The sequence below is a fragment of the Coregonus clupeaformis genome, chromosome 2 (genome assembly GCF_020615455.1).
Source record: "Coregonus clupeaformis isolate EN_2021a chromosome 2, ASM2061545v1, whole genome shotgun sequence".
NCBI lineage: Eukaryota > Metazoa > Chordata > Actinopteri > Salmoniformes > Salmonidae > Coregonus > Coregonus clupeaformis.
The window spans coordinates 26091773-26112643 of NC_059193.1; the positions used below are offsets into that span (position 1 = coordinate 26091773).

Here is a 20871-nt window from a genome sequence, read left to right on the forward strand (position 1 = left end):
CCAGTCATCCCACTCAGCAGAAAACAGCATGGCAGATAGCAGTGAACACAGAGTACCGTCAGGGTCTTGTTTAGAAGAGCCATTGTCACCACAACTCCCCATTGGATAGTGCTTTAGTGTTGCCCTACTGTCTCACTGCTGAATGCTAGGGAGTAGGGATAAGCAGAGGTGCTGTGGGAAGTAGGGCTCATGGATCCCTTCTATTGCGCTAAAAGTTTGTATGTGACATCATAAAGGCAGTTAGACGGGACAGGTTTTGTGTTGACTTTATCTACTGTTTGTCTCAGACTCAGATATTTAAGCATGATGGCTACTTTAGTATCCCATACACTCAAGGGGCTTTGCTAGCCTATAGCACTGAACTGCTTCAGGAGAAGAAGGCTTTGTTCCGACAGTCTGAAAGGGAATCTTTTGCTGTCTCCTTTCCTGTGTTTCCTTTCCTTCGTGATCTCTGATCTAACTGGATAGGCGTGGTAGTGGGCGTGGCCGACAGGACTGTTTTAAAGGCTCTCCTCTTGGCTGCAGAGACAGTGTTGCTGTTTTTAAGCTAATTTCCTGCAATTCTACACATTTGTCATGTGGCTGAGAGGGAATTCCATTTTAAAGCAAATTTCAAGCAATTATACACATTTTGCCATGGCTTATGTCTTGTTCTTATGCTATCTGAGTGCTTCAAACATTATAACAAAGTCAATGGGGGGCCCATGCCATGATGTTTTTGTAATTTCAGATTCTCCCTGGCTGTCAAGTTTCAATTTGTGATTGTTAGTTCTCAGATTATCTTATTTAAAAATGGATTGCTCCATGATCTGTTTTACATATTTTATATCTGGTTTTATTGGTTTATGTTTACACTGGGCCTCTACGTTTTGTATGAGTCCTGTGCCCAGTCTGAAACCAACACCTAGCCCTTAACCCTACACTAAAGTTTTCCTAATTGGATCCTGTAAAATTCATGAGGGATGTCTGTATAGGGTGGACACTTGAATGCCCAGCACTGCACGTGTCGTGACCAAAGCCCATCTGACCCAGTGTGCCACAGTGTCGCAGAGCCCTGTGTACAGCTGCCTGGCTGACCGTTGACGAGGGGGAGGCTAGAGGCTGAATAGATAGATTGTTCTGTAGTGTTAAATCATCTGGATCTCTCTAGAACATGCATTCCTATGGAGGACAAACAAAGCACAGTGAAAACTGCTTGCTCAGCAGCTCGTTATTCCAACAGCATTTTCATTTGATTAGATGTGTTTTTTTAAATTCATCATGCTAGACAGCGTGACCTCACTCTGTGTGTGTCTACAGCTGCAGCTGCGCAGGCACAGGCAGAGGAGCGGCGCAGTCTAGCAGGGAACAGCCCAGGGCCACCATCCCCAGCAGCAGCTGACACACCATCCCCAGCTGCAGCAGCTAAGTCTCCCCGGCCAGGTAACAAAACAGCCCCTGCCTGCTGCATCTGCATAAACACACACTGTGTCACACACACACACACACACACACACACACACACACACACACACACACACACATGTATATATTATGCACAGGCCTAAACGAGCATGCATACCGCCAGAATGACTCCTATGTCTCCCTAAGCCTCGGTCTTAGTTCAAGGAGGCCTAGCTAATGTTGTATGTTTCTATCATGTTCTAACCATGATCTTAACCTCACTAGTCATAAATTAGGCCTACCTGCTGTAATGCATTGGAGAGTAGCCTAATCAGTCCCTCCACGAATCTGTGATATTTTTTTTTGCAAAATCAATAATTCCCAGAATGTTATGCAAGGGCTTGCAAATTTGACCGATCACCGCACTATTTCCGCATAAAATAATTACAGTAATATGACTCAAAGTACATTTAATGTCAGGCAGGCACATGATGGACACATCTGCCTGTCAGGTGATTAACTCAGTGACACTGCAGCTCATTATAATCCACCACCGATGCTCCACCCACTGCATGTGTGTGAAGGTGAGTGTGTTCACACTTACCTGTATGTATGTGTGTGTCTGTGTGTGCATGCAGTCATTGATGGTGCTGCCCTAAGGATAGACGACCGTCTTCGAGTGGCGAAAGAGAGACGAGAGGAGGCCGATAGGCAGCAAGGTAAGAGCTCAGTCTGAATGGTGGTTCAGAATCCAACAGAACATTCTATTAGCGAAGGTCTCATGAGTCAAGCCTGTACACCATTCTCTTTAATGGGCCCAGTCTCTGACCCTGACGTTTCAGCCCTAATCAAACCATTTGATTAGCAACATACACAAGTACATACATTGCAAGTCAGAGGCATTTCCTGTTAAGACAGGAAATGCCTACTTTAGAGTGTAGAGGGACTTTAGTGGGAGATTTAATGAGGTGACCTCTGGGCTGGTCACAAAGTAAACAAACCAATGTGTTTTCCCTTTCTTTTTCTCCCACACCCTTTCACACTGACCCACACTTGCACCCTCACAACCTATCACACCCCCACCCCATCTCCAGCTACGAAGGACACTCAGATCCTGGAGCGAGAGCGAAAGGCCAAGCTGCAGGTGGAGCGGCAGATGGAGGAGCGGCAGAAGAAGCTGGACGAGCAGCGCAGGAAGGAGGAGCAGAGACGCTCTGCCGTGGAGGAGAAGAGGAAGCAGAAACAGGAGGAGGAGAAGGTACAGGCCCCTGGGGTCCTCCTCAACACCAGGGCGGTGCTACAGATACAGCTGTTATTTTTGGGATATAGCCTAGTCTACTCTTGGCGAATGCATTACATTTACATTTACGTCATTTAGCAGACGCTCTTATCCAGAGCGACTTACAAATAGGTGCATTCACCTTATAGCCAGTGGGATAACCACTTTACAATGTTTATTTTTTTTTTTTTGGGGGGGGTAGAAGGATTACTTTATCCAATCCCAGGTATTCCTTAAAGAGGTGGGGTTTCAAATGTCTCCGGAAGGTGGTGAGGGACTCCGCTGTCCTGGCGTCGTGAGGGAGCTTGTTCCACCATTGGGGTGCCAGAGCAGCGAACAGTTTTGACTGGGCTGAGCGGGAACTATGCTTCCGCAGAAGTAGGGGAGCCAGCAGGCCAGAGGTGGATGAACGCAGTGCCCTCGTTTGGGTGTAGGGACTGATCAGAGCCTGAAGGTACGGAGGTGCCGTTCCCCTCACAGCTCCGTAGGCAAGCACCATGGTCTTGTAGCAGATGCAAGCTTCAACTGGAAGCCAGTGGAGTGTGCGGAGGAGCGGGGTGACGTGAGAGAACTTGGGAAGGTTGAACACCAGACGGGCTGCGGCATTCTGGATGAGTTGTAGGGGTTTAATGGCACAGGCAGGGAGCCCAGCCAACAGCGAGTTGCAGTAATCCAGACGGGAGATGACAAGTGCCTGGATTAGGACCTGTGCCGCTTCCTGTGTAAGGCAGGGTCGTACTCTCCGAATGCAGTGCAGGGCATGGTACTTTTTGGTCCACCAGCTACTGTGGCAGGTAGATGAAAAAACATTTGATTTCCGCTACAATTACTGCAGCATTTATTTAGCTAAAGATGTGTTCATACTTTACTTAATTCTTATTTATTTTGCGAATGCGAGTGAAACGCTTGCACTGTGGGGCCCAGACCACCCGCCAACGTGGCTGGTCGAAATAGACATCTTACCCGCCAATGTCAAAATCAACCCGCATTTGGCGGGTGTTAATTTTAGGCCCTGAGATGCAGTGGCTTGGGAATGATACAAATGTGTCTGAACCAGGTGACGCAGATGCACTAGTAAGCAAAAATAATGTATTTCAATTGGTACTGGTGAACTGAACTTATCATGAGGTGGCTATGTTCACTGCTCAGGTCTGGTATTTTATGATGTAGAGTTAATGCTATGTCTCGGTTAGAGCATGAGTGAAGAATTTCAGCAAAGTCTGTGTACTTTGGTACAGTGTTATGAATGAAACCATATCCTGTTTGAGCTTCTTTTCATGGGCGTCTGCTGCAGGAAGCTCATTCCCTCAGAGTTCTTATTCCAGACAGTTTGGCATTAGTGGCCTGCTGCTTTTCACCACTCCAACTCTATGGCCCCAGAACAATTTAGTGTTGGTCGTGACATCTGAAAGATTTAATAATTTAAAAGATATTATAGGGATATACGTCTTTGTTTCGAAGCAGAGCAGACAATTTGGCTTTATCTCTCTCAAATATGACATTATCTGACATATCTTGTTTGTCTGTCTAAATGATCTCCCTCACTCACCCCCTCTCTCATCACTATGGTCTTATTGTAGTGAACTGTTATTGTCAGCTAGTTAGACAGAAAATGGCATTTCACCTTGAGTTACCGACTCAAATCATTCTGGGACATATGTTCATGTCATCTTTCTCCCATTATCCATTTGACCTTGTTTATTTTGGTTTGGGAGACCGAGATTATTTCTGATATGTGAATGACTTTGCATTCTGCCACTCTGGCCATCTCTCTCTCTCACTTCCTCCCCCTCTCTCTCTCCATCTCAATCCATCCCCCCCTCTCCTCTCTGTATTCCCCCTCTCTCTCATCTCTCTCTACCCCCCCTTATCTCTCTCTACCCCCTCCCCCTCTCTCATCTCTCTATCCCCATCTCATCTCGCTCTCTCATCTCTCTCATCTCTCTCAATCCCCACTCTCTCCTCTCTCTCTCGTTCTATCCCCTCTCTCTCTCTCGCTCTATCCCCCCTCTCTCTCTCTCCCTCTCTCTCTCTCTCCCCTCTCTCTCTCTCAATCCCCCCTCTCATCGCTCTCTATCCTCCCTCGCATCTCTCTATCCTCTCAACACTCTATCCCCCCTCTCTCATCTCTCTATGCCCCCTCTCTTTCTCCCCTCTCTCTCGCTCTCTCAATCCCTCCTCGCTCTGTCATCTCTCTATCATCTCTCTCATCTCTCTGTCCCCTCTCTCTCTCTCATCTCTCTGTCCCCTCTCTCTCTCTCATCTCTCTATCCTCTCTCTCATCTCTCTGTCCCCTCTCTCTCTCTCATCTCTCTGTCCCCTCTCTCTCTCTCATCTCTCTGTCCCCTCTCTCTCTCTCATCTCTCTGTCCCCTCTCTCTCTCTCATCTCTCTGTCCCCTCTCTCTCTCTCATCTCTCTGTCCCCTCTCTCTCATCTCTCTGTCCCCTCTCTCTCTCATCTCTCTGTCCCCTCTCTCTCTCATCTCTCTGTCCCCTCTCTCTCTCATCTCTCTGTCCTCTCTCTCTCTCATCTCTCTGTCCCCTCTCTCTCATCTCTCTGTCCCCTCTCTCTCTCATCTCTCTGTCCCCTCTCTCTCTCTCATCTCTCTGTCCCCTCTCTCTCTCTCATCTCTCTGTCCCCTCTCTCTCTCATCTCTCTGTCCCCTCTCTCTCTCTCATCTCTCTGTCCCCTCTCTCTCTCATCTCTCTGTCCCCTCTCTCTCTCATCTCTCTGTCCCCTCTCTCTCTCATCTCTCTGTCCCCTCTCTCTCTCATCTCTCGGTCTCCCCTCTCTCTCATCTCTCTCTCCTCTCTCATCTCTCTATCCTCTCTCATCTCTCTATCCTCTCTGTCATCTCTCTATCCTCTCTCTCTCATCTCTCGCTCCCCTCTCTCTCTCATCTCTGTCCCCTGTCTCTCTATCCCCCCTCATCTCTCTAATCTCTCTTTGTCCCCCTTCATCTCTCTCTATCCTCTCGCTCATCTCTCTGTCCCCCCCTTCTCTCTCATCTCTATCCTCTCATCTCTCTCTCCCTCTCTCTCGCTCTCTCAATCCCTCCTCTCTCTGTCATCTCTCTTATCCCCCTCATCTCTCTCATCTCCTCTCTCTATCCCCCTCTCATCTGTCTAATCTCTTTGTCCCCTCTCTCTATCATCTCTCTGTCCTCTCTCTCTATCCTCTCTCTCTCTCATCTCTCTCCCCCCTCTCATCTCTCTCTATATTCTCTCTCTCATCTCTCTATCCTCTCTCCTCTCTATCCCCTCTCTCATCTCTGTATCCCCTCTCTCATCTCTCTATCCTCTCTCTCATCTCTCTATCCTCTCTCTATCTCATCTTTCTATCCCCTCATCTCTATCCTCCCTCATCTTGCTCTCTCATCTCTCTCTATCCCCCCTCTCATCTCTCTCTATCCCCCCTCGCTGTCTGTCTATCCCCTCTCTGTCTCTGTATTTCCCCTCTCTCATATCTCTCTCTCTATCCCCTCTCTCATATCTCTCTCTCTATCCCCTCTCTCTCTCCCTCTCTCTATCCCCCCTCTCTCTCTCTCCCCTCTCTCTCTATCCCATCTCTCTCTCTATCCCCTCTCTCTCTATCCCCTCACTCTCTCTATCCCCTCTCTCTCTATCCCCCTCTCCGCTCTCTCGCGCTCTATCCTCTCTCTCATCTCTCTATCCCCCTCGCTCTCTCTATCCCCCCCTCTCTATCTCCCCCCTCCCCCCCACTCCACCTCTCTCTCTGTGTGTGTGTGTGTGCTGCAGGAGCACTATGAGGCGGTGATGCGGCGGACCCTGGAGCGCAGCCAGAGAGTGGAGCAAAGGCAGAAGAGGTGGTCCTGGGGAGGGCTCTCAGAGTCAGACAACCGACCAGGTAAGGAACCATCCATCATACCATTCCCACTCTACTCTCTATACTATATAGATAGGACTGCTAAGTGTATAGAACTCCACGTGTGTGTAAGGAGTTTCGGTTTCCTGCTTGTGTGACAGCGGGACGCTGAATGACACAAGTCTGTAAAATTAGCTGATGCATCCTCACATTGACTGGCTCGTTATTGGTTCACTGTCAGCTGGAGTTATGTTGATAGGCTCTGTGTGTTCTATATACGACCATATCTTGTTACCAATGTTCCTCAATGTTTTCTGTTTTTATTTGAAGTCTGAATGCCTTTAGTTAATGACGCATACTATTAGTGTGTAGTGACATAGCTGCCACACTGTATCATGAAGAACGTTTAATTTTTTTGTATCAGACAAGGCATTTATTGTACATATAGGGGGCAGTTTCCCAGACACAGATTACGCCTAGTTCTGGATTTAAAAACATGACAGAAGAGAATCTCCATTTGAATGTGCTTTTTAGTCCAGGATTGGGCTTAATCTGTGTATAAAACCAATGATCATATTATAGGGCAGAAATATGTAGGTTATCAGTATTTATTTGACATTTCTGTGGTCTGATCCCAAAGAGCCTCACCCGAGTCTTATCATGTGAGCCTGTTTCCTAGCAGCTGGGTTGTGGGCTCTGACGGTCAGAGATGGGAAATCTACTGATGGTTGTCAGCCAGCCCTGTTCCTCTCTGTCCATGTGGGGGGTTGTTTGTGTCTTCTCTCCACTCCCCAGAGCCTCTCTCTCACCCACAGGAGACCCTGACGCAGGCTCCCCCTCTCCGATAGCTATAGTAATCTCCCCCGCGTCTCCAGGAAAGCCCCCCAGGACGCAAGGTGCTGGTTGATACCTGTACTGTACCTACAGCACAGCAGCACGGACTGGCACTGTTATGTTAACCACCAGCCCTTTTCTTAGTCACTCACTGCCTCACTAATATCTTCCTGGTTCTCACAGGGATGGGTTGATGTTGCTTGTATGTACAGATCTAGGATCAGCTTACCCTCCCCCAATCCTAACATTAACCGGAGGGAAAATGCAAGGCTGACCTTAGATCAGCATGTAAGGGGAACTTCCCTGTCTCTTCTGTCCCACGTGCCTTGGGCTCGCTGAATGGAAACACCGCCTGTTGACTTCCTCTCTTTCTTTCACTCTCTCACTCACTTTCATGGAGCCACCGAGCTCTCTGAGCAGCACTACTGTTGACTGTTTCACGCATGTGCCAACTAATGTCGACTTTCTCTTGACTGTTCAGCTGTGGTGTGTGTTCAGTTGATGTTTTCTGGATTTTCAACTCTTTCCACTAACTACTCTGCCTGGCTAAGAATTGGAATGGCTTTGGTCTGGCCCTTGGTGTTCATGTATAAAGAATGTAAAAAGTAAAGATGACAGTGTAATGCTATTTGAATTAAAGATGACAGTGTAATGCTATTTGCTAAGAAATGTCAGCACTAAAATATGCATCAATATTCAGAAGTGCCTTAGATTGATCAATAGTGATGGGGGGGAAAACCTATACAGTTACATCGCAATATTATTTTGGACTATATTATATCGATGCTATGACTTCTAGTATCTAATAATATTTTTTTTGCTAGGTAGCGTTAGCTAGCGCTAGTTGGCTGTACCTGCGCCAAAACTCTTTTATCCTATGACTTGTTCTCCATCTTCTTTTTAAATAATGAACTAGCATGTTTTCTGCACTTATTTCCATGACTGATCAAACTCATTTTCTCATGCTGTCTTGTCTCTCTGCAGCAGACAATTAGGCTGCATTTAAACAGGCAGCCCAATTCTGATATTTCTTCCACTAATTGGTCTTGTGACAAGATCTGATGTGATCGGTCAAATCAGATCTTTTTCAGAGCTGTTCTGATTGGTCAAAAGGCCAATTAGTGAAAAAAATATCAGAATTGGGCTGTCTGTGTAAACGCAGCCATAGTGCGCAATATGTTTGGAACATCAAATCTCAATAAAATCGCAGTATCGAATCACAATACATATCGTATTGTGAGGTCCCTGGCTATTCCCTTCCCTATTGATCAATGTTTGGTTTAAACATTGCCCCACCAGTGCAGTATACCATATACATGTGTTGAGTATTAGCTGCAGGCAGGGCATTTGGACCCTGCAGAAGCCTGTCCTCTCCCTCCCTCTATTTCTTCTCCCCCACGCCGAGTCTCCCTGTATAACCCCCTCATCCCTCCCCGTCTGTCTCTCTCCCTGCCTCCCCTTAGCTGACAAGCGCTCCACCTCCACCTCCACCATGAATCTGAAACAGCCGGCCGATTCTAGCATCAACAAGCGCCTGTCCTCCTCCTCCGCAACCCTCATCAACTCTCCCGACAAAAGTAAGTCCCTTCCCACCCTCCACCCAGCAACTGTCTCAGCCCACTGTCACTGTTATTGTCACCGCGTTGACCCTCTCCTTCCCATGTCCAGGAGCTGAGTGACAAGCCAATCAGTGGAGCATTAAGAGACTGGTAATCCAATGCCGTGGCTCGCTGTCTCTGACCTCAACCAATAATAAACCCAGCATGAACTTGTGATTCCATTGCATCCATTTAGTGCTCACTTCCACTTTTTAGTGCGCTTTGTGACACCGAGAAGTGTCTCAGAATCATAAGGAGGGGCGCCAAAGGATCAGTAATCAGTTTATGATCTACCTACTTTCTCTTCTCTGCTCTTCAGTAGGCATTGTACTGTACCTTCCCTTCTTATCCTAATGAAGTTCATCTTGGTTTGATTCACAAGGAATTGCGCTGTTTCTGACCTCTGAGAAGAAGAATCATTCTGGGTCCAATCTAGGCTTGGGCGGTATACCGTATATACCCTATACCAGGGTATGATTTTCAATACTGGCCCTATTCTTTTTTTTCATGTGTTTTTTTTTTTTTTTATTCACAAAAAATCAATTGAGCCTGTCACATGGTATGCTTCTTTACAAAGAGGACGTGGAGCAGACTGACGTTTCCTGACGTGACATCCACTGAGCAGCACAAGAGAGGTGATCAAGTTACACTTGAAATTCACTACTATTGTTTTCCAGCTAAATACCATATAACTATAATTTTAACTATCTAAGTGCCAAATAATTTTTCTCCAGCTCAGGGCCCCAGCTATGCGTTTTGGTTTGCTTACTTGCTAGGTATAGGTGGCTAGCTTGCAAGGTCAAACTTCTGGGTTACAGCAGAGACAATCAATCCCCTCGTGGATCAAGTGTGAGTAGCCTTTTGACATAGTTCTATAACTTGCGCTGGGTTGTCTGTCCTTGCATTTAGTTTATGTTCTCTTGTGCTTGTTAGCATTTATTTAGCATCCGCTATGGAAATTCGTTAGTACTTTTGTTAGAAATGTATACAGTGCATTCGGAAAGTATTCAGACCCCTTCACTTTTTCCACATTTTGTTACATTACAGCCTTATTCTAAAATTGATTAAATAGTTTCCCCTCAGCAATCTAAACACAATACCCCATAATGACAAAGCGAGAACAGGTTTTTAGGAACTTTTGCAAATTTAAAAGTATTCAGACCCTTTGCTATGGAACTCTAAATTGAGCTCTGCTGCATCCTGTTTCCATTGATCATCCTTTTATGTTTCTACAACTTGATTCGAGTCCACCTGTGGTAAATTCAATTGATTGGACATGATTTGGATGCCAAGTGTCACGTCTGGGGGAAACCTGGCACCGCTCATCACCTGGCCAATACCATCCCTACGGTGAAGCATGGTGGAGAGGCAGCATTATGCTGTGTGGCAGGGACTGGGAGACTAGTCAGGATCGAGGGAAAGATGAACGGAGCAAAGTACAGAGAGATCCTTGATGAAAACCTGCTCAGGACCTCAGACTGAGGCGAAGGTTCACCTTCCAACAGGACAATGGCCCTAAGCACACAGTCAAGACAATGCAGGAGTGGCTTCGGGACAAGTCTCTGAATGTCCTTGAGTGTCCCAGCCAGAGCCCAGACTTGAACCCGATCGAACATCTCTGGAGAGACCTGAAAATAGCTGTGCAGCGACGCTCCCCATATAACCTGACAGAGCTTGAGAGGATCTGCGGAGAAGAATGGGAGAAACTCCCCAAATACAGGTGTGCCAAGCTTGTATCGTCATACCCAAAGGTGCTTCAACAAAGTACTGAGTAAAAGGTCTGAATACTTATGTAAATGTGATATTTCCAGGGATTTTTAAATATATAAATTTACAAAAATTGCTAAAGACCTGTTTTTGCTTTGTCATTATGGGGTATTGTGTGTAGATTGATGATGGGGGAAAAAACAATGTAATCCATTTTAGAATAAGACTGTAACGTAACAAAGTGGAGAAAGTCGAGGGGTCTGAATACTTTCCGTATGCACTGTATATACAGTACCAATCAAAAGTTTGGACATACCTACTCATTCAAGGGTTTTTCTTTATTTTTAAAGCTATTTTCTACATTGTAGAATAATAGTGAAGACATCAAAACTATGAAATAACACATATGGAATCATGTAGTAACCAAAAAAGTGTTAAACAAATCAAAATATATTTATATTTTAGATTCTTCAAAGTAGCCACCCTTTGCTTGATGACAGCTTTGCACACTCTTGGCATTCTCTCAACTAGCTTCATGAGGTAGTCACCTGGAATGCATTTCAATTAACAGGTGTGCCTTGTTAATTTGTGGAATTTATTTTCTTCTTAAAGCGTTTGAGCCAATTAGTTGTGTTGTGACAAGTTAGGGATGGTATACAGAAGATAGCCCTATTTGGTAAAAGACCCAAGTCCATATTATGGCAAGAACAGCTCAAAGCAAAGAGAAACGACAGTCCATCATTACTTTATGTGACATGGTCAGTCAATACGGAAAATTTCAAGAACTTTTAAAGTTTCTTCAAGTGCAGTCACAAAAACCATCAAGCGCTATGATGGAACTGGCTCTCATGAGAACCGCCACAGGAAAGGAAGACCCAGAGTTACCTCTGCTGCAGAGAATGTTCATTAGTTACCAGCCTTAGAAATTGCAGCCCAAATAAGTTCAAGCAACAGACACATCTCAACATTAACTGTTCAGAGGAGGCTGTGTGAATCAGGCCTTCATGGTCGAATTGCTGCAAAGAAACCACTACTTAAAGGACACCAATAAGAAGAGACCTGCTTGGGCCAAGAAACACGAGCAATGGACATTAGACCGGTGGAAATATGTCCTTTGGTCTGATGAGTCCAAATTTGATAATTTTGGTTCCAACCACTGTGTCTTTGTGAGACGCAGAGTAGGTGAACGGATGATCTCCTCGTGGAGCATGGAGGAGGAGGTGTGATGGTATGGGGGTGCTTTGCTGGTAAAACTGTCAAGGATTTATTTAGAATTCAAGGCACACTTAACCAGCATGGCTACCACAGCATTCTGCAGCGATACGCCATCCCATCTGGTTTGGGCTTAGTGGGACTATCATTTAGTTTTTCAACAGGACAATGACCCAACACACCTCCAGGCTGTGTAAGGGCTATTTGACCAAGAAGGAGAGTGATGGAGTGCTGCTTCAGATGACCTGGCCTCCACAATCACCCAACCTCAACCCAATTGAGATTGTTTGGGATGAGTTGGACCGCAGAGTGAAGGAAAAGCAGCCAACAAGTGCTCAGCATATGTGGGAACTCCTTAATGACTGTTGGAAAAGCATTCCAGGTGAAGCTGGTTGAGAGAATGCCTAGAGTGTGCAACGCAAAGGGTGGCTACTTTGAAGAATCTCAAATATAAAATATATTGTGATTTGTTTAACACTTTTTTTTTGGTTACTACATGATTCCATATGTGTTATTTCATAGTTTTGATGTCTTCACTATTATTCTACAATGTAGAAAATAGTAAAAATAAAGAAAAACCCTTGAATTAGTAGGTGTGTCCAAACTTTTGACTGGTGCTGTATATACAATTATTTATTTACATTTGGATAGAAATGGCGGCCCTTGTGTGCACTGCTGGTGATACCGTATACCCCGGTATGGAACAGGAACGGTATGAAGGTATGGAAATCTGGCTACCACCTAACCCTAATCCAATCCTTATCTCTCCACAGCTTCCTTTTCCTCCACCATTGTCAAGAGCCCTTACACACAATGTTGTTTGTTCTCTGTCTCTCTCTCTCACTCACCCCCCCTTGGGCCTTCCTATGGTCCTATGGTCAGTTGATGGGAATTGTAAGACCAACAGCAGCAATATTTCAGTGTGTGTGTGTGTTATTTAGAATCTCTAAGACCAACTACAGGAGAATGTAAAGAGAAATGGCTGTGTCACAGCTTCACCGTTTCACCGTGGCTGTCTCCTCGTTGTCTCTCAGGTGCTCGTGTGAGGAGTTCGTCACTGAACCGGTTGCCTAGAAACAAGACAGTCGACCTAGACACTCAGCCCTCTAAGGAAGGCAGAAAAAAGCTTCAGGTGGAACAGACAGGTGCATATTAAGGCCCCCATCTCTATACACCCCCATCAACGCCCAACACAACCATCCTCTTCATGCTCCACACTCCCTCTGATAGGTCTGAGCAACCATTGCCTGGTGTTGCTCTGAAGCTTTAGACAAGGCCATCTTTCCGCACAGTAAACGCGTGCCTATATAGATTAACATAATTCATCTAAAGAGTATTAAGTGGCAAGAAATGTTTTGCATGTTAGAGAGAAAGGGTTTTCTTAAGACTGATTAGTTGACAGATCCAGGCTAACACGATACACTACCGTGGTGCTAGACATCATGTAGCCCTCTATCGAGATAGAGAGCAAGTAATCAGATTATGATCATAGTGTCGTTTAGCCACACAGTCCACGAACATGGACTTCAAGGCCTATTGATTTGTACTGTAATGATATAACAATAACTCTTTATTGAAATCCATGTGATTCTTGAGGGCCTTTCGGGGAACATGCCCCTGCCCCCTCTGTCACTGATAGGCTGTAACCCCACTCTCCTGTCTGTAGGCCCCTCCCTGAAGAAGAGAAGCTCCTCCCTGACACGAGCTGGGGGGGGCAGAACGCCGACCCCCTCCAAGCTCGATAAGGGGACGTCAGACGACCAAGGTGGCTAGCATGAACCAAGTTTATATTTTATATTCTTGTCCTTGTCTCCTCCTTTTGTAATAACAAGCACGCATCTCCTCCTCTCCGACATTTTGTCTGCTCACTCATTTCACTCATTCAGCTCCTAGTGCTGATTTTGTATGCGCAAGCTGGGGAGGGTTAGGCAGTTCAGGCATACTGTTGGTGCAGTGATTGTAAAGTGCAACAAGGTAGTGATTTGTAACTTCCAAACCGGCCTTCATCCCTTTCCTCCACTCTTTCCCTCTCTCTCTCCAGGTGTGCTCTTCTCTAGCCAACACTGTACACCCTCGACTGCCCCGAACTCCTGTCCCTCTGTCTGTCCCTGGTCTCTACCAGGGGCTTTCTCTGGTGCCTCGTGTCACTAATTCACCCCACTCTACCAGGGGCTCTCTGGTGGCTCGTGTCACTAACTCACCCCACTCTACCAGGGGCTCTCTCTGGTGCCTCGTCACTAAATCACCCCACTCTACCAGGGGCTCTCTCTGGTGCCTCGTCACGAAATCACCCCACTCTACCAGGGGCTCTCTCTGGTGCCTCGTCACTAAATCACCCCACTCTACCAGGGGCTCTCTCTGGTGCCTCGTCACGAAATCACCCCACTCTACCAGGGGCTCTCTCTGGTGCCTCGTGTCACAAACTCACCACACTCTTTCTCTAACAGATCTCTCCTCTATTGTTGCTTGCCTGCTGTGTTTAACTCTCAGCTAATCTTGTCTTAACCCCCCCCTCTCTCCCCTCTCTCTCGTTCCTTTGAGCTGCTAAGCAGCAGGAATGGCTCCTAACTAACACAATGTTTTGTTTGTTGGTCACAATGTGTTTGTTGTTTTGCCTGCAGATGACGTTTGTAAGCAGTGGATTTGACACATGGGGTCTCGTGCCCCACGGTGTGTGTCAGTGCCATCCCACTGTAGCTCCTAGGGTCTAGAAAGCACTGTGTTAACCATATCCCACTGCATCCAACATACTGTATGTCTGTTAACCATATCCCACTGCATCCAACATACTGTATGTCTGTTAATCATATCCCACTGCATCCAACATACTGTATGTCTGTTAACCATATCCCACTGCATCCAACATACTGTATGTCTGTTAACCATATCCCACTGCATCCAACATACTGTATGTCTGTTAACCATATCCCACTGCATCCAACATACTGTATGTCTGTTAACCATATCCCACTGCATCCAACATACTGTATGTCTGTTAACCATATCCCACTGCATCCAACATACTGTATGTCTGTTAACCATATCCCACTGCATCCAACATACTGTATGTCTGTTAACCATATCCCACTGCATCTAACATACTGTATGTCTTGTAGTAGTTGTTCTCATTTACAGGGCAAATAGTTTCTCAGTGATGTGAGATGCCATGAACTGTTTAAATATCCTTTTAGTTTGAGTTGATAACAATCTTTGAATCTCCCATACTGTGTTAGAGGAATCCCACAACGAGCCATCCATGTCTGTTCTTAAAACCTGGATCCCTTCACTAACCAGACAGGGAAAACTCTCCCATCCCCAACCGTTCCTAACCACGTTTCCTAGCCGACCCTGAACTCCAATCAGTCTGGAGCTTCACAACTGGATCTGAAGCAGTTTAGGGGTCTGGCTCCATGCTTTAAGAGGCTGGCCCACTCTACATCTAACAAATTAGTGTCTGCAACAGATGTCCCCTCTCTGTCAGGGAGCCTGAAGGAGGCCTCGATGCAAATCCCTTCATCCAAAGTGCCAAACAGGAATATAGAGCAACGGACAATTTTACTTTAACATTTCTGTTTATCAACCTTTGCTACTGGGATACTGTGCTTCCATAGGAACCAAGGGGGAACTGTATTCCTTCATTTCGTGAGATCAAGAGCTCTTGGTTTCTACTGTCAGACTCCAGGTCTCCTGCTAATATGTACAAGTGATCGGTACTCCACTGTCTATTCACATATAGTGGGCAGGGCCTAGAATTACCGTCTTGGTTTGGCAATTTCAATTTAAGACTAAATTCTTGTTCTTTCCAATACAAAGCACTGCTATAGTCTGAACAGTAGAAACCAGAGAGTACTTGCGCACTCTTACTTTGAGCCCTTACCTCCATGTTCCATGTCCTCCCTATCCACCCCATAGCACACCCCCTCTCCTGTCTGGGGACTGAGCTCACTAACACCCTTTTTACCCCCCAGCATCCCCTCTGCACCAGGGACACCTTGATTAGACCTCACTTGTAGTCCTCTTAAGTTGCTCGACAATCACTCTGGGTCTGTGTCCCAATACTCTTTCCTGGTCTCCTTGTCTTCATTCCCACTGGGTGGAATGGGTGAAAGGACTAGGTTTCCACAAGGACTCCCTTTAAGACTATTGAGACACAGCCTTGGTTTCTTATGTGGATTCTCTCCTGTTACTGGTTGAAATCACATGGTGACCCCCCCCAAATCCCACCCCTTTCTTTGTGTTGACCCTCATCCCCCACCCCTCGCCTCCTTCTTTTTCTTCTTGTTTTGGCTTCTCAATTTTTGGGGGGGTTCGGCTTGTTCCGGACGTGTAGCTCGCAAGCCCCTGGCGAGCCAAGTGGACGGAGGGTTCCTCAGTCGCCTGCTCACCCCCACCCAGGCCTCACTAGCTAGGAGCAAGAGCGCTGCAGCCCTGTCGGCCGAAGGAGGCAACGCCCCAGGTAACCCCCACAGAAGAGACCCCCTCTAGAGAGTGAGGACCCAGCAACGCACAGGGACCCCCCCACCCCGCTGCTGTCCTCCATTATATCACTAGCTACAGTATAAGATAATACCACCTCAAGCCACACCCCTGTCCTCCATTATATCACTAGCTACAGTATAAGATAATACCACCTCAAGCCACACCCCGGTCCTCCATTATATCACTAGCTACAGTATAAGATATTACCACCTCAAGCCACACCCCTGTCCTCCATTATATCACTAGCTACAGTATAAGATAATACCACCTCAAGCCACACCCCTGTCCTCCATTATATCACCAGTTAGTAGCTATAAAACACCCACCCCAGGTCCCTATTATGTCACTGGATGTATAGACATATATCTCTAGCCCAGACTCCTGCTGCTGGCTAGGCAAATCCTTTGACGCAAACTGGCCTGTGTTATTTTTTGTGGTGGTGGTTATGTTGTCCAGTGGCTATAGGCTGGAGTCCAGGGGTGGCTATAGGCTGGAGTCCAGGGGTGGCTATAGGCTGGAGTCCAGGGGTGGCTATAGGCTGGAGTCCAGGGGTGGCTATAGGCTGGAGTCCAGGGGTGGCTATAGGCTGGAGTCCAGGGGTGGCTATAGGCTGGAGTCCAGGGGTGGCTATAGTCTCGAGTACAGGGGTGGCTTAAGGCTATATTACTGTTGACAGGCCCTGCTTGGTCAGTGGTACATGTCTTGAACATAATGTATTTTCCAGTAAAAGTACTCTCGTGATCACAAGGTTGTGCATACATATGTAGATGTACGCCACACACATACACGTGCAGGACCTGCTCACATGCACTCAGAGCTCAGACACAATTGGCTGGGGTGTGTGTAGAGTCTTAATAATTATAATAATAATAATTAGTCATTTAGCAGACGCTCTTATCCAGAGCGACTTACAGGAGCAATTAGGGTTAAGTGCCTTGCTCAAGGGCACATCGACAGATTTTTCACCTAGTCGGCTCGGGGATTAGAACCAGCGACCTTTCGGTTACTGGCACAACGCTCTTAACCACTAAGCTACCTGCCGCCCTCCTTGGCTGGGAGCTGGTTTGGTGTGCCTGAGGAGCCTTGGGAATCAGAGTTCACGCTGGGTGGCTTTGCACTAAGCTGCTTTCCTGTGGGCCCAGTGCAGCCCGCGGCTGGTTGCCTGAGAGAGAATGAGTGTTGTTGTTTGTGCTGGTAATGAACCCAGAGAGCTGGAGACTTGCTAGACAGTAGTAAGAACCTGAGTCTCAAACCACAGACCAGCAGCTTACACTGGCTTGCTATATGAAAGACTTACTCCTTTAGCACCCTTATAGAGGGGCTAGCTACTCATTGTGGGTTACAAATTGACTTGGCAAGTAAGGGTTGTGAGCATGATGTAGCCAAATATACTGGAATACGCAGTGGTGTAGCTGACGTACAGAATTTGTCCTATTCAACTTTTGGGTTTTTGATTTGGATTGGATTCAAGCTGGAAAGAATATTGTGTGGCATTGGCATACTAGGCTAAGCCCCCAAAGCACTGTCTTTAAAACAAAGGAAATGCTGGAAATCCTGACCAGGGACCTCACGATACCATATTATCACAATACTTTTACATTTACGTCATTTAGCAGACGCTCTTATCCAGAGCGACTTACAAATTGGACTTAGGAGCCGATACGATATACAGTATATTGTGATTCTCACGATTTATATATGTGTAAAAGTGCTGAAAACAAATTGGCTCCCTATTTAAAAAGAAGACTGAGAACAAGATATGAAGGAAAAATACTGGTGTTTTGGTACAGCCGACTAGAGCAAAAATAATGTTGTGATATTGTCCAAAATAATATTGCAATATATGTCGTAAAAAATTATATCCCGACATGTAACTGTATAGATTCCCCCCATCACTATGAATGAGTACTAGCAATTAAGCCCTCCTCCAGCATGCTTGAGTGTTGCTATTGGATTGTGATGGTTTGGGGTGTTTCTAGACTGTGTGTATGTGAGCGCTGCCAGCAATATGCTGCATTGGTGTGATGATTTTGTGACGGTGTTGGGTTGTGTGTGACCTGTGTTCAGTGTCTGATGTGGGGGTGTGCTCATTGTTGTGGTGTGTCCATGTGTTTTGCTATGTGCAGCACCGGAGCTTTGGCACCAATCAGGGGATGCCAGTCCATCAGTCTGTCCCTGCCTCTCTCTGGCTCCACCCTCCAGCCCTGCCATGCTTCAACAACCAACCGTGTGTTACCATAATCTAACACTAGGTTGTGTTTTGTGCTCTTATCCCCCGAACCATCATCTTCCTCTCTTTCTACTCTCTCTCTTTTTCTCTCCATCTCTCTCTCTTTTTCCCCATGCCTCTGCTTTGCTCACCCAACTCGGCTGCTTCTACCCTCGCTCCCATTGGCTGGTTTCCCTGCGCTGCGATGACTGTGTCCTTTACCAGAGTGTCACCTGTGTCCTCGCTCAGCCTCGGCCAGCCCCCTGAACCCAATGCAGCGAGGACCCCTGCGCAGCCGCAGCATCGACCGGCAGAAGAGCGCCACCCTGCCCACCTCCGCCTCGGCAGACCAACTGAACCCCTCACTGGTGAGACGTCATGAATTTGGAAGACATATGAAGACATATAATTATCATTAATAGAATGGACATATGAAGACATAGAATTAGCATTAATAGAATGGACCTATGAAGACATTGAATTAGCATTAATAGAATGGACATTTAGTAGACATAGAATTAGCATTAATAGAATGGACATTTGTTAGACATAGAATTAGCATTAATAGAATGGACATGGAAGACATAGAATTAGCATTAGCAGAATGGACATATGGTCTGGGGCATGCATAGAGCACTTAGGACTAATGTGTTCATGTGCATGATGGCAAACTGTTAATGGGGGTGTGATTAGGTATTGTCTCGACTGTTTAAATTTAGCGACTTAGTAGTCAGCTATGCATGCATAGTTTCTGCATTCTTAGCAGGGACAGTCCCCTCCCAGATCATCAAAATGAATGAAGGAGCAGGTGAAGGAGACAGTGGAAATGTAGGCCATGTAAAGGTGTGTGGGTTGTCTTTCCCAGAAGCCCTTTGGACACCAGGATAAAGTTACAGGAACAAGGTGCTTAAAGCCATGATAACACTATCTCGCCAAACCTGCAATGATACGGTGTTAGACAAAATAAACCCAGTATACAAATGTCACTCATTTATATGCATGCATCCTGTATAATTTGCCAGTCAAAGCAGCCCTGTGGGTTATCCATCCATGATACAGATCTGAGAGCTGTGTTCTCTCAGAATCACACTGCTCTCCCACGACATTGTTCACTAGAGAAAAGCTTTGTTCACTCTTGGTGCATTAAAGATGTTTACCAAACAATTCAATAAGACCAGGATGCCACTACTGCGTTCAAGTGTTTTAGCCCCCAAGTAGATTCATTGGGCATTAACAGAGTCATGTTAGCCTTGAGACATGTTCCATGCAGCCTGAGGCAAGCTCTTTGATTCGTTCAGTGTCCTCCACTGCCTGGCTCTCTCTCTCTCCCTCCCTGTCCTTTCTCCATGGTACTCCATGGATATGAAGGAGCACTATTGTCACAGACAGATGGACAAAGGAGCCCACAACAGGCTGAGTACAGTAGGAGTGGCTGGCTGTGGCTGGGTCAGGCCATGCAGAGCAGGACAGGCAGAAGAGCAGGCCACACCCTGGGTCTGGGGCTGCCTCTCAATAGCCTAAGGTGGCTTCTTCCCCTTGTCTCTTTTCCTCCACTGACTGGACAGGTGAAAGCAAATTCCTGGTAGGTAGCCTCCATCTTGTTTTGACCTAGTCTGGTAGGTAGCCTCCATCTTGTTTTGACCTAGTCTGGTAGGTAGCCTCCATCTTGTTTTGACCTTGTCTGGTAGGTAGCTTCCATCTTGTTTTGACCTAGTCTGGTAGGTAGCCTCCATCTTGTTTTGACCTAGTCTGTGTTTCCAGATCAGCAAGGATGAATGAGGAAATAAGGAGATGAAGCCCCTTTAGACTATTGAGATGTGTCCTATTCAAGGAGACAGTCAAGTACAGCCTAGGGAGAGATTGCAGAGACCGAGAGACTCATGGGTAGGTATCTCCCCAATGCTTTAGAGGACACATCTATGCGCTATCCAGAGTGCACATTTAAAGGGAGACATGCTGCTCCTATGATGCGGGCAGACATGCCAGTGTGTTTGTGTGTGTGCTTGTCCATGCACTTTTCCTCTCAGTGATTAGCTGGTGTAAATCTCCAGTGAGAATGGAAGGTACTCTGTGTGGTGACGAATAGGAGGGGACGGCGCTCCTCGTATAAAACCATCCCTCTCTTCCAGTCTCCTCTCCTCACAGTAGAATGATCATACATCGCATGCGCTTTGTCTTGTCTGCTTTGTGAAAGCTTTGAAAGCTATTTCTACCCCACATGAAGCAAATAGTTTAGCACTAAATGCACACTGCTCTTTTACTAAGCAGTGTTCAGATAAACCCTGACTAAATAGTTATACAGCCGTACACACACAAACCTCTCCTGAGTTTGGCATGCGTGTCA

The 20871-nt window shown here is 46.4% G+C and overlaps 1 protein-coding gene across 10 annotated transcripts in view; it reads left to right on the forward strand.

Moving 5' to 3' along the window:
• LOC121585935 (ensconsin-like) overlaps positions 1-20871 on the forward strand; it is a 45954-nt gene that overhangs the window by 12913 nt on the left and 12170 nt on the right. The window contains exons 2-11 of one of the 10 annotated variants that reach the window (XM_045227118.1): positions 1300-1422; positions 2022-2102; positions 2478-2641; positions 6422-6530; positions 7304-7384; positions 8786-8899; positions 12874-12984; positions 13506-13604; positions 16170-16295; positions 18753-18895. In XM_045227118.1, the coding sequence (XP_045083053.1) occupies positions 1300-1422; positions 2022-2102; positions 2478-2641; positions 6422-6530; positions 7304-7384; positions 8786-8899; positions 12874-12984; positions 13506-13604; positions 16170-16295; positions 18753-18895 (1151 nt within the window). The remainder of the gene's footprint in view (positions 1-1299; positions 1423-2021; positions 2103-2477; positions 2642-6421; positions 6531-7303; positions 7385-8785; positions 8900-12873; positions 12985-13505; positions 13605-16169; positions 16296-18752; positions 18896-20871) is intronic. The other 9 variants (XM_045227121.1, XM_045227127.1, XM_045227128.1 and 6 more) reach the window with 9 other exon arrangements.